Source organism: Sipha flava, unplaced genomic scaffold (assembly GCF_003268045.1).
Source record: "Sipha flava isolate LNK unplaced genomic scaffold, YSA_version1 2_pilon_pilon, whole genome shotgun sequence".
In the NCBI taxonomy this organism is placed as follows: Eukaryota; Metazoa; Arthropoda; class Insecta; order Hemiptera; family Aphididae; genus Sipha; species Sipha flava.
This window is the reverse complement of record NW_020272972.1, coordinates 1,918,759-1,933,343: the sequence shown is the minus strand read 5'-3', so window position 1 is coordinate 1,933,343 and position 14,585 is coordinate 1,918,759. Positions and strand designations below refer to the sequence as shown.

General features: G+C 29.8%; 1 protein-coding gene across 1 annotated transcript in view; it reads left to right on the top strand.

Annotated features, from left to right (window-relative positions):
• Positions 1–14,585, top strand: part of LOC112686155 (frequenin-1) — a 176,647-nt gene that overhangs the window by 145,269 nt on the left and 16,793 nt on the right. The window contains exon 7 of the mRNA XM_025558338.1: positions 5,488–5,576. Within this exon, the coding sequence (XP_025414123.1) occupies positions 5,488–5,576 (89 nt within the window). The remainder of the gene's footprint in view (positions 1–5,487; positions 5,577–14,585) is intronic.

The window sequence follows — 14,585 nt, the reverse complement described above, 5'->3', positions numbered from 1 at the left end:
CAATCATAGTACTTAAAATCTAAATACAGATATTTTTATGTAAACAAATAATAGGAAAAACATCTACAACTTTAGGTATATATTTATTTATAAAATCGGGTAGTCCGGTCCTTTAATAACTGGTCCTGTCCGGTCTAAAAATAATATGAAGCCGTCGGTTCAGTCCAATTTTGGTCTTTAATTAACGTTTAAGTGTGGTCGGGTCCGACTTCGGACCCCTGGTACAACTTGTAATCCGGTCTGGTCCTTAAAATAATGGACCGTGCAGAGCACTACCTGATTAGTTTCTAACTGTGTTGCACTCGTACACTCGTGTACCCGAAAATAATAAAACGAAACAACGTCGTTTCGTTTCGTATCTGCTGTGTAAACAAAACATCATTGAAACATTCTGCGCAGTAGATCGCGTACCTTTCATCGTATCACGCTCTGCAAAGAGCGTGCGCATTTTATGACAGTCGGAGTTGTTTCACATTTTTACGACGAGAAAATAACAGAAATAACACAAAAAGGTGATATAATTCGCACCAGAAACTGTGCTTTAGCGGTCATTGCGGTAAGACTTAGACTTAGACGTTTTGTAAGTCCAGGGTGGTCAGTGATCACCATCGTGGTCTCGTCGATTTGAATAAGCTACTACTCGATGGTCATCTCGAACACCTGTTACATCGAAAATATTGTATTTATTTATATGTATATATTTTTTTTGTCAAACGGACGGACAACAGCCTTTCTTCTGTACGGCCTCAATGAGATTCACGTAGTGTGAAGGTCAACACGCCACCGCGGACGGAGTACTGTTATTTCATTCGCAATATCATTGATCTCCAAATGATTATCATTGTCATGTTGAAATCAGTGTCTGTCAGCTGTAACGTCGGGTCGCACATCAATCGTCATGGTCAACTGTATTTTTGTCGCATGCGGAAAACGTACAGCCGGATAACCGTACATCTAAACGTATCGAATAAGCGGCTCACGTGTACTCGCCCAGTCGCATGATGTTATCACGAAACGGAGGCGGTGAGAACCGACATTCCATTGACCATTAAAAAAACATTATATACATTATTATTAATTAATAATTATATACATTATATACAATAAGAACTGTGGAACTCGCCGAGTTGTACGCCGAAAATATTTATTTTTTTCCTCCACAATCGCAGACACTGATACTCCGTTTTGCGTAATGTGAACGTATGGTAGTGGACTGTATTTAGATAATAATTGCATTTTTAAATTACAATTATATTTAAAATTAATTTTAAAAATGCTGCTTGTCAGCGTTACACGAATCGATTCTCATATCACGTACAACGTTCGACTGGACACCCGAATTCGCTTAAGAATTTATATTTTATAGTCCTGGTTTATAATCTTAACCGCGATATCATAATATAATATTATCTAACCATACATCGATATTAAGTGACACAAACAAATACAACGTGATCATTGCGTTCAGCCTTGATGATAAATTTAACATTTTGATGTAACAGTTAGGTATATTGAATATATATTATATTATATAGGGCGCATTCGAAATATTATGGCGAACGAAATAAATATGGTTCAAAATATTATGTCGATACACTACGGCAGTTTAAGTTCAAATGCGAAAACCATCTTAAAACAAATTTTTCTGTCCTAACATTTCAGAAGATAACATATAACCAACAGTGAATTATATTTCTAACATTGTTGATTAAAATATGATGTGTTTCGAAGTGTATATTATAATTCGTTGTGTAGTTACTTAAAACCCGCACCACAATTGTACATCGCAACGCTTTTTTTTATTTATTATTATTGATCATTATTGCATTAGCTACTGGTGCACTAGTTATAAATTAGCATTTTATTTACATATAGATTACACTTAAGTTTATGTTTATATTATGTTATATAATTATATTTCCTTTGAGAAATTTTGTAGTTAATATTTGGTGTTTATATACACTTTTTACCGCGATAATAAATCACGTACAATGCGTGTCGGTACACCACGATGAGGTTTATCTTGATAGCACGGTGTTGCTAAAATACGTGTACAATACAAATTCAACTTGGCCACATAATATTATTTGAAGAGATAATTTGGTTTTCTCGTAGTGTTACGTCTAAGAACATATAAATCATCATCATCAACTTTTGTGTAACGCGCTACTCGTATGCTAATGTACTACCACGAATGAAGTAATTCGATTGCACTGCATTATATTAATATGCGCTTCGTCTCGGTGACGTTATCGAGGTGTGTGCATATCTTAATGTGTATCGCGTATATAATAGAAGACTTTATCGTTAATAAATAATAAACATAAATAAGAAAATCGTATTTATAAAACTGTTATGCTTGGAATTAATTTACTAATTAACTTTACCTGAAGTATGGAAAGTACCATTAATTACTGCTGTAACGAGGGTACAGAGTGAAATATCTTTGGACACTTCGAGAGGTAGAAAAAAAAATATGAAACATAGAATACTAGAACGGCCATGTACTCGTAAAAACCATCGAACAAACCGGTTTTAGTCGTTACAACGTTTATTAATTTTCAAATCAATGTCTCGCAAATACGATTACGCATACGTTTGTGTTAAATAATATTCTAATTTAAATATTTCAAACACAATTCCAAATGTAGATCTCTGATAATATTGTTTTTATATGTATTTATTCCGTATGAAAATGATGTGTATAGTAATAATTGGAAATCACGTAAGGAAAATGTACAATGGTAATGACTAGGGCTAGGATTTGTATGCAATAAAAAATTGTAAAATATGCATTTTATTTACTAAAATATGCAAAAATATGTATTAAATTTTTATAAGATAAACACAAAAATATAGTTACAAAAAAAAAAAAATAAAATAAAAAAAAATATTGAAATATATCAGTGGTTGACTATTTGTCTTAGTATAATATAATTGAGAAATAAAATAAAATAATTTAAAATAAAATTTATGTTTGATAAAAATATCAAGTTTTATACTTTAATCAGCAGAGCTAAAATGAAATACGAAATATTAACATTTAATTATAAATATTAATTATGAAATATACTATAATTCATTTTTCGCATTATTATAATCAAAATATGCAATAATATTCATGTTATTCAATATATACAATAATATGCATTTTATCCAAAATATGCAAAAACATGCAAAATAAAAACATCGCTATATATCTCATCATGAGGTGATTCGTGGACATTACTGACAAAATCAATAATCAAAAATGGCAAAAAAAAACATGCTGTTACATACAAATCATAGACCTGGTAATGACATTTGTTGCATATGCTATTCTTATAAAAATTACTATCAATCCGTTCGTCAATGAAAATGCGCGGCGTATTCGATTTTTGTGTTAAAACAATAGCCCCTAAATAATACATTTTGTTATGTATATAGATGGAAAAAATTACCTCAATAATTGTACTGAATGGGTTTTTAATTTTTTTTTTTTTTTTAATATGACCGCGATATTCTGTCCTTATTATTGTTTAGTGCAAGAAAACGTTTATACTACACATATAGATTTAATAGTAACGCTTTTTTTCTTTTTCTTTCCCTCCCTCTTTCTGTACCGGGCAGAGGACACAATTCATGTGGTCTTAAACAACCTCGATTATTAATTAATTGAACAATTTGATCATGCATCTGATTGAAAGTCAAAGAACACCGATTGAAAACAAAACGCGAGATGGAATGATAGAAGATAGATTAAATTATGATGGAATGCTGTATCAAAATAATTATTTGATTATAATTATTAATGATTATTAAGGTAATGCTATTAATACAATTGCAATATAAACGTGTATATTTTGTTTATAAGTGATCAATCATTATAACGTAATAAAGAATTTAATAAAACTATAAATGAAAAACAATAATAAAAATAAAATAAAAAAGCGTCTGTTGTTAATATTAAAAGAGAGTACTTATCGCGTAACCACTTACACAAATATGGTATCAAACTATAATTAATTAGAATTTCGAAGCTGTTTTCGTCCGTTAAAATCATCCGTTAAAGTTAGCTGCTACTTGTTATGAATTTATCTAGCAATGATTCGAGCACCTCATGTAACCAATACAAGCTCATCTATCTCGTTGATAACATTTTACGATTATGATAAAGAATTTCCATCGTCCGGCGCACCGTCCAATATTTTATTGAAATATTTACGATAATCCGATTAATTCAGTCGGCATCCGATCGGCAATCAGATCAATTGAACTCGACGAGGAACATTGAAATCCATCGGATCGGATTGACAATCGAGGTTGTCGAGGAACACACGGACGTGTTACACATATTCCACGCGGCTCCGTGTCGCAAACCTGTATACCGGCGGATCAAAGTGTTTACCCGTTGCAACGCAATCGCGCGATTGCGATTGTATAACGATGGTCGTGCAGCGATCAGCAACAAACCGGCATTGTGTACAACTGTTATGCGCTTAATAATAAAGCTCGCGCACGTGGCCCGCGCGAATCGATATAACTCAACGGTTATTCAACTGTCGATCATAAATTACGTGTATTGTAACCGTTTGCCGCGTGTAACGTCCGCGTCGTATCGGAATTTTTGTTGTCGTACAACACGTAAACGGATCGTTTCGTCACGTTCAATTTGCGTTTGTTTCGTCTTCCCCGATCAGTAAATTGTCCATCGTCCGTCTTAATGAGCGTTCAAGTTTATAGCCACCAGATCCTTGGGGGTAGGGAAGGGGTTCGAGGAAACTGGCCGTACCTTACATGTTGGGGAGGGGATGAGGGCTAAATCTTAAATCTGATGTCAGCATCATATCCATCAAAATTTGAGTTAACCCGTTATATATATATGTATATTCGTGTTAGGTATAATTAATAATAAAATACTAAAATAATAACATTATGATGATAAAAAAAAAAAATAAAATAACGAGTAGTTATTAATATAATGTTGTATAAATAATAATATAGTCACAATTTGTTAATTAACCCGTTAAAATAAGCAAAAGTCGATTAACTACCGACAGCATCGAAGTACCGTCTTATTATTCGGATTATTATTTTTATTTTTGACAATTGAAGAAATTAATTTTATAATAATAATAAAGTGATTTAGGGGAGGGGAGGAAGAAAATCAATAGAAAACGTTGACGTAAGTTAGGAGCTAATAGGACCTAATGAGACTGTCTGACGAACGTTGACATTGGGTAGGAGAGATCAAAAGTGCTAAAAAATTTGCATACGTAATACTTGAATGCTCCCTTAAAGGCAAATTCGTCTCAAACACCCCCTCTCCATCAAAATATGGTTATGAGTCTGTATATTGTGCAACAATATTTTCATACTTTTATCCGGTTGAATACAGTTCGTATTTACTGGCTTACAACTGTTGAACTACGAACGAAATTTCGAATTTACACACGCACAAAATCTAATGAGTATCATTAATAATTGTGTTTTCTTTTTGAATTTTAGGGGCTTTTCGTTTGTACGATGTCGACAACGATGGTTTCATAACAAGAGACGAGATGTACAACATCGTGGATGCTATATACCAGATGGTGGTGAGTAAAAAAAAAAAGAAAAATTCAAACCCTAGAAAATAAATGTAAGCTGTATAACACAATATATCACTAGATATGTATAAAAACGGCTCATTAAAAAAAAAAAAAGACCAATCAGACTCTCCGTACCGTATTAAAGTTTTTAAAAAAAAAAAAAAAATATATTTATTTCGTTAAAAATTGTAATTTATCAAAATACAGGAGACAAATCGTTAGCGGACAAATATTTGTAAATAATGTGTTTAAAAGTCTATTGAAATAAAAACTAAAATACGATTAGGTTATGCGAGTCACGCGAGTTTCGTTAATTTCGAAAACTTAAGATTTAGAAGAGCAGTCATATGAGCAATAAAACTTTTGTCTACTGATACGGAAATCGAATGTCACTGTGCAATTGTTTGTGAAACTACACAAGTTCCTATAAATATAAATGCACGTTGATAAATCACCTCGGGGTTCGGATCATATACCTACGTACGGTGTTACGCAATGCTAGTGTATAGAATTTATATTTCTGTGTACATTTCACAGAATTCTTATCGATTCCAGAAACAACTTGACGATAACAGTCATTATTATAAGTACTTTATGAATAACATAATTAATGAACAGTTAGTGGGTCATCTGCGCTTGGATTAATGATGAAACGTTAGTCTTACACAGAAAAATCAATAGTGGAATATTTATAGTTTTATGGTGTAGAACATTTAAAAACGCATTGTTGCACCGAACGTCAGAAGTGAGGTACTCAATTGTACAACCCATTATTCGGGGTAAAAGAACTGTTGTTCGATGTTAGAATTTAATCCTTTCACATTAAATTGACAAATATTTTAACTTGTATATTTATAAACTTCAAAACCTATCGCAGACACGCATGGTGTCCAGGTTTTTTTTTAACCTGCGCATGATACGTGGTGTGTAATGATAAAAACATATTATACAGTGGTGCATTATTTTTTGCCAACCCTTCTTTGGTATTTACGGTTTCTCGTCTATTTCTCATGGTCACGCATAACCGTGTAAGAGGATACCCGAATAGTTCTGCGTGAACGAGATGATTTTGAGATAAAATAAAATAACATTTTTGACCGATGGCAACAAAAATATATGAAAATCTAATTTCCCATGCGTGTCGTTTTTTTTCTTCTATCAGACGGAGAGGACTTAAATTTCAGAACGGTCCACTAAATCAACAACCACGCACACGTTATTTACAATGACTATACGTTTTAATGCATATACATAGTTTGGGCTTCGTTCTCATATCGAATATTTACAGTAGACAGGATGGTTTTTTAACGTTTAACATTTACGGCGGAAAAAAATTTGAAAAAATTTGTACAAAAACAATTAAATCCATCGATAAAATGAATGTCAAACGGTTTAAAATTACAACTTTACAAGGATAAAGGAATATAAATATAAAATATAAATATAAAAAAGTATTTGAGTGTTACCCTTGGATAATAATCAGTCAACTAAAAACTAACGATGTATGATATATGTGAATAATGTATAATAGACGTAATACGGTTGACGATACGCAACAGGTTTTAAATGAGAATGGATTCATCGATTACTACATGTAAACAGAAATTTATTTATGTTACTGGCAATGTGGAATACTGGGCAATGTACACATTGCCCGGTTAATATGGTCCTGCCCAGGCAATGTAAACCAAGAATATTATCTAATATCGTTATATAATTTTTCTAATAAATTTAATTCAATTATGAATTTATTATAATATATAATATAATATTAATATCATTATGTTATATATTAGCTATCGAATTATTAAATTATCTAATAAATTAAATTTCTAAATTTTATTATATTACAAATATTTTGATAAAAAAAAAAAAAAAAAAATCAATATTATTATTTTAATTTTAGTATAAACTATAATTTTATTATTAGTTACCTATTTATTTACACAAGATTTAGAAGCATGACACTTGGAATTGCATAGTCTATCTAATTTTCTACATTTTCATTTATTTGTTTTGCAACCCTGAGTACAAGTACACCGATCATATCCTTGTCCTCCTAAATTAGAAAAGGAACGGGCTGCTTCTCGCAATGGAATTGAATTACCCGGTACATCTTTGATCAGTACAAATTTTTCTTTACACATCGTAAATTGGTTTATATCAGGCAATGTGCCCATAACATATACATATAAACAATCTGTAGACAAAACGATAACATGATCAATAAATGAGTAGTGCGTTTTTGTTTTTAGTAATTTATATTTATATTTATTTAAAGAAAATACATTATTAACTAATTGTATGAAAATTCTTCAATCAAATATTCGTTTATATTATATATTAAATTAAATTGACACAAGCATCTCATGGAGAAAAACGATCCTTCCATATGTGAAATGTGTGGAGTGGTCTACACAGTCAAACACATTATCATTGAATGTCAAAAATACGAAGACATGAAGAAAAAACATCAAATATCACAATAAATCGGAGAAGCACTCGGACCCGACCCTCAATCAATCACCAAAATCCTACAATTTATTAAAGAAATTCAGCTATATAACCTAATTTAAGCTCTATTATAAGTCAATCATACAATTGTAAAATAATTTAAGTTAATGTCAAAATAATGGCCATAGAAGCCGATGTTTTTAGATCAATAATAAAAAAAAAAAAAAATTAAATCGGTTAATTCACCATCGTTTTGTAAAAATGTTTAAACAAATAAACAGTAGAAAACAAAAAAAAATTTGACTCAAAAGTATTAATCTCACAATGGGTGTCAATATTACATAAAATTACAAAAATGTTTCTGATATATTTTACGTTTATTTTATATTGTGGTAGGTACGTAATAGAATTGCCTATTATTATAAAGGGCTTGAATTTGAATGCACTAAAAACACTTGCAATCAATTAAATTATATTTTTTCTTAATGAAATAACATTTAATACAAATTATTATTTATAGCTTTAAGATTTAAATAATAATATGAAAATTTTAGAAAATGTTTAAAATTATTTGTAATAATTTGTTCTTCGGAATTATTTGTTGTATACATACTACATACACACTATATACACATAGAGAACACAAATAAAAACATATTGATGGGTTAAATACGATAATAATGGATCGAGTTATTACACATACTATAATGTCATATTAACACTGTAAGCACCACGTAACTGATTAAGTGGTAATGTTGCACATAATAAGACTATAATAATAACAATACGTAATTTATTATAGTATAGTAAATATATGGATTAGGTACAAACACGGTTTATAATATACTTATTTACGTATTTCTTGGTTAGGTAATAGTTCCAAAAAAATATAATATTTAGATGCCAGTGTTTTTATAAAATTGTAAATTGACCCACCAACTACAAAAGTTTGAATCATTTTGTTTAATACAAACGTAGAAATATGAATGGTAATTTCATTATGTCCCGCATAAACATTCACTGGAACACAAGTAAAAAACCTAAAAATCCTGAATGTCCCACTAAAATCAAAATGGCTGATATTCCTGCTCTCTATTGTCTGACATTTTTCAAGTACCGTATAAAAGTAACTTTCTATTTTTCTACTTACTCAAGTAATTTACGCTAATTTATCTAAAATTTTTCTCATATTAATTTAAGTAATACACTTTTGTTTCAAATCCTTTTCATAATTTCTATTTGGAAAATGAAAAAACTTATATTTTGTGTGCTTCTATTCATATTACTACGATTTACTACACAACAAATTTTATTTGATTTATTTATATTAATAATATATACTTAATATTACCAGTAATTAATAAAGTTGGCTTAAAACAAGAAGTACCTAGTATAGGTATTATGTTATTTATGTGTACAAATATAAAAGTGAGTAGGCCAAATGAAAATTAAAAAATACTACTGCTGGATAATTGTTTTTATCATGTGTTTAAGTAAATAAAAATAATAATAATTATAATAATAATCTGTTTATTATACAAATTTAATTATCGATTAGATGTATTAAAAAAAAAAAAAAATGCAAAAAAAAACAATGTGAAAAATATATAAATATTTAAATGTATTGAATACAATTTAAAAAATCAGAATTGGACGCTATAAAAGGTGCATAGTATTAAAACCGGTTTATTGAATTTGGAAAATATAAATGTTCAAAAAAGATAAATTTGTTGATAAAAAACACGATTTTAACCATATAATATAGATTTGTATTAACATTATACTTGTATATATTTATACAACAAAAGCAAAATTATACTCAAAAATAAAAATTAGAACAAAATCAATGAAAAATTGAATTTTTATGTTGCTCATGAAGTAGTGACTATAGGAACATTGTTTGAAATGCTCAATGAAATGTTTCGGCCAATAGCTCGAACAACTACAGAAAAGTTGAATTAATTTTCTCCGGGGACGGACGTTGAACCGGATGGTTTTTTGTTTTAAAAATAAGTAATAAAAAAGCGTGTATGAACTGGTTGAACTTTTGAAATTAGAATATAATCGTGTTGCTCTAAACACATAGTAACTAAGTCTATAAAATGATACTTTAACAGAGTAACTATAACTCAAAAAAAAAATCAATTCCTGTAAGTCTAAACGATTTTACATAATATTCAAATTCGTATTTATATGCAAGTCCTTTTCATATTTTTGTGTAGCATGCAGTTCTATGGTGTCACTACAATAACAATAACTAAAACGCATGAGTGTCTGACTAAGTTTCTAAATTATACAAAAACAAACATATTAACAATATTATATTATAACATTAGTATTGGTTTGCTTAAATATGGTTGATTTTTCGACGTATAATAATTATTATTATTAGTTTGCGTGTATATTAATAGGTCATTATGGTTATGGATATGCATTAATTGTGCATCTTCATATTCTTCATTTATAAAATTTGTTCATTTATAGAATTCTAAGCCAGGTTCAATAACATCCATCAATATATTGACTTATATGCGACTATAAATAGCCTGCAATAACGCGCAATACAGCTGTATTATCATATATAGTACAATGAAAGTTATTTTCGATCACATCGGCCACTTGTTGCGCTTAGTGCATTCTATCGCGTTTTCGCGCGTTACCTGGTCTGCTGAATCGACGAAACGGTCTTAAATCGTCACAAATCATTCGGGTGACGAGGGTGAAGGCAACAATTTCCATAATTGAGTTTTATGTAATCGAAAAAATAGCCACCACGATAGTATAATACCGATGTAAATCTCTCGATCGACTATCAAACCGTAAATTACCGATGCATGTACATATATACGTGTTTATCAAATATATTTTCGTATAATCCACTTAGGTGATAAAAGAATAATTACCAGGTATAATAATTTAAAATCGCAAAAAGAAAGAAAAAATAAAATAATTTAGTACACTACAAAATATTAAAATAACATAAGTCATGAGTATAATGAATAGATAGAATTGATTTAAACAGTATTTAATAATTTGGGTTAACAGTGCATTTAAATATCTTATACAAACAAATCAAAATTATTAGGCCAGTTATATACACGAGATATACGATCAATAGGGTTGTTGGAACCATATGAAGTGTGGTGAAACAGAATTGTGAAAGTAAGAAAAGACCAAAAATTGAATGAGGAGATATTAAAGTTAATGAAGATGTAGCAAGTCTGAGCAGGCAATGGTACCTTTCACATTTTTTGAAAGGAACAACACGCATTAACTCACGTCTAATATCGAGAGATACTAAACTAAGGTTGGCTTGAATAGAAGTTAAAGTAAAACTGAGAAGATTAGGATGAAGGCCAAGACATCTTTTATAGCCAATGAGCTGCAAGAAACGTCTATGCACACGTTCAAGTGATTCAATATGACCAATTTATAAAGGGTTCAGTAAAATTGAGTAATACTCTGAGAAGTCAGACTAGTGACATGTACAAAGTTTTAAGACATATTTCATCATTGAATTCCTTGGTGCATCTGATTAAAAAGCTAAGGTTTTTTAAAGCTTTAGTGCGATATTGTTTTCAATATGAGAAGAAAAAGAGAAAACTATTTTTCTATTGAAACGGGAATACACATAATGAATAATGAATGACTAAACAATCTATGAATAGGAATAAATAAGGAGTATTTACTAGAACGTATTTAGTTATTAGGGATGCCATCTGGTAGAGGAAAGGGATTTAACTTAGAGAACTAAGACTTTGAAAAATCTCTCTAACTGATAGCTTAATATTTGCCAAATGCCAAATAAGCAAGGATTATGATTAATTTTACTAACACAGTCATTTATATTTAAACTATAAGTAGAATGGACAGAGCTAAAAATTTTCTTAAATAAATTTGATACCGCATATTCACCGGTCGAATAACTAGTACCAAACTCATTGTATCAGGTTACCTATTATCTAATTTCAAATTTTTGATACATCGCCAAAAAGATTTGGGATCAGTAGTGAGATCTGATTGAATTTTATATTCAGATATTGGGTATGACATTTTTAAGATTTTCTTTTGCATAATCCACGTATATGGAAATTTAATTGTATCTGACGTAGTTTTGAACTCTGCGTAAGAGTTTTTTATTCAAAATTAATGTTTTAAGTTCCTTACTGTACCATGGAGAAAAACTTGATTTATGTTTCAAACATTTCGAAGGAAATAAGTTGATGACGTTAAAAATAGTGGAATAATAGTTTGTAATCATAACAGAAAGCTCTAAAGTTTCATTTAATAACGAATCCCAATCAATTGTATCAAAGTAATTATTCGTGAAATAATAATTAGTTCTATGAAAATTGAATTCAAAAGATGTGAGGTTTGGATCTAAGGATGGTAGGTACATGAGATGGACTGTCGTTTTAAGGAACCGGATGTATCAGTCAGTTGGAACTAGAGAAACGGGACATTTTGTATTTATTAGTGGTATTTGAGTGAATATAAATAAACAATTATTGTATTGACAATAAATGCTATATTAGTTCACCAACCAGTACAGACAATGCATTGTTAAAATACAGAAATTATATTTATTATGTGATGAGAAGAGGAGCGGTAGGAGTACATACTTGCGAAACTATCTCAGGAGAAAGAATATCAGTTTTAGATAAGATAGCTGTAGTAGAATTTTCTTGCTTCAATAATTTAGAATTAATAGATTCAATTTTTGTACTTAAACCGACTAAGGCATTCATAATATCTGTGAGTGAAAAATCTTTCTTACTTCCGGATGAAGTTGATTTTATCGGTGATATATTCGTATTTATGATTGTACGATGAAGTATAATTTATTTTAAAATAATATAAATTCTGTTAATGATAAGAATGTACAGTCAAGGTCATCAATTAGTATAGGTTTGACGTTGAAGTCATGAACGTTATCTAGACGACCAAAAACAATTAAATACTGGCCTTGATGGAATATTATCAACATAACATCTAACACTGAAAACAACAAAAATGTAATAAGCCTATAAATCAATAAAAATTGGAACGCTTAATAACTGTACAAGTAAGAACTTTATATAATAAAACAATTTGGTAAAAGTTCATGATTATATTATATTTTATTTGTACATAAAATCGACGAGTCGTTATCGAAACGGACAGGATGTAAGATAAACACGACCGTATTCAACGAAGTCGATTTATGAACTGATTTTTCCTGTCTTTTTTTTTTCCTGTCCAAAATACCTAGTTTCCATGTTTTTTGCCTAATAAGGTGCAGTATAAAGCAAAAATGTTTGGTATAAAATTAATAACTGAATTAAACAATTGCACCTCAATGTTAAACTATTACATTCCTGGTACGGTCATGGCTCTAATACACATATAGTATTAAAAATACTCTTCTGCTTACAATATAAAAGTGTAATCCTTTTTCCCCTAACGAATCTAGAATTTATTTTAAGAAAAATGTGAAATTTATAAAAAAAAAAAAAATGAAAGATTCGGAAGATTCGAACGCATTTGTTTTTGATTTACGAAAACACATGTAGAACTACAACTTTTCCCCCGTCGCATGTGCATGTTTACTTAAGGAACACAATGATGTAGTGAAAAGAGAGGGTAGTTTCAAAATTTGTTTTGATGTTAGGTTCAAAACGTAGAGCCCTAAAGTACACAAAATAGATGCCAAAACGTCCGCGAACTACTGGTAATAGTACTACACGCAACAATTTTCTCATACAGCAAATAATCGTTTCTGTTCAACTACTCAATTATTTAGGTTTGGTTTTCAACAAGTTTTCGTGTATTTACATAAAATATCGTTATACTAGTTTCAGTTAATTTCGAGAACTTGGCTATATATAATATACATATATATTATACGTATTATATATTATATTAATGAGTAACTCGTAACCCTTATTGTCTCTACGAATCGACTTAATTCACTGGTTTCGTATCCGAGGTATTTACAAAAAAAAAAACAGTCACACAACGTGCAACAAATTCGTCACATAATATTTCCTGTTATTATAATAAAAAAAAATTGTAATACTACATTACTTGTTAGCGTGTAGTAATTATAATAACAATAATAATAATAATCGACCGTAAAAATAATATAACCGGCATCGATTCGCGATGTTCGAATATACAGTTGAATTCACTTATAACAATCTCTAAGGGAATAGAGAATCAGATCGATATATCTGAACTTTGTTGTATCCCGATGACAAAAAAAAGACTTGAAAAGTCGATTTATTAAACAAATAATATAAATAGTAAATATTTTTATCATAAATGTGTAATTGTACAAGCCAGATTATGAATGAAAAAAATGTATGTAAAATGTATTGGCCGAGTAAAAATGGTAGATTAAGTACCGGTTAAGAGCCGATTTTTAACTTTGACATCGAGTAATCATCTCTACTAATTATATATATGTTTACAATTTTTTTGAAAAAAATTAAAAAATCAATTACTTCGTCCGTAACTGCGAACAATACGAGATTTCCAACTTGCCAGACGAAATCCAATTCGTTGTTATTGACGAATAAA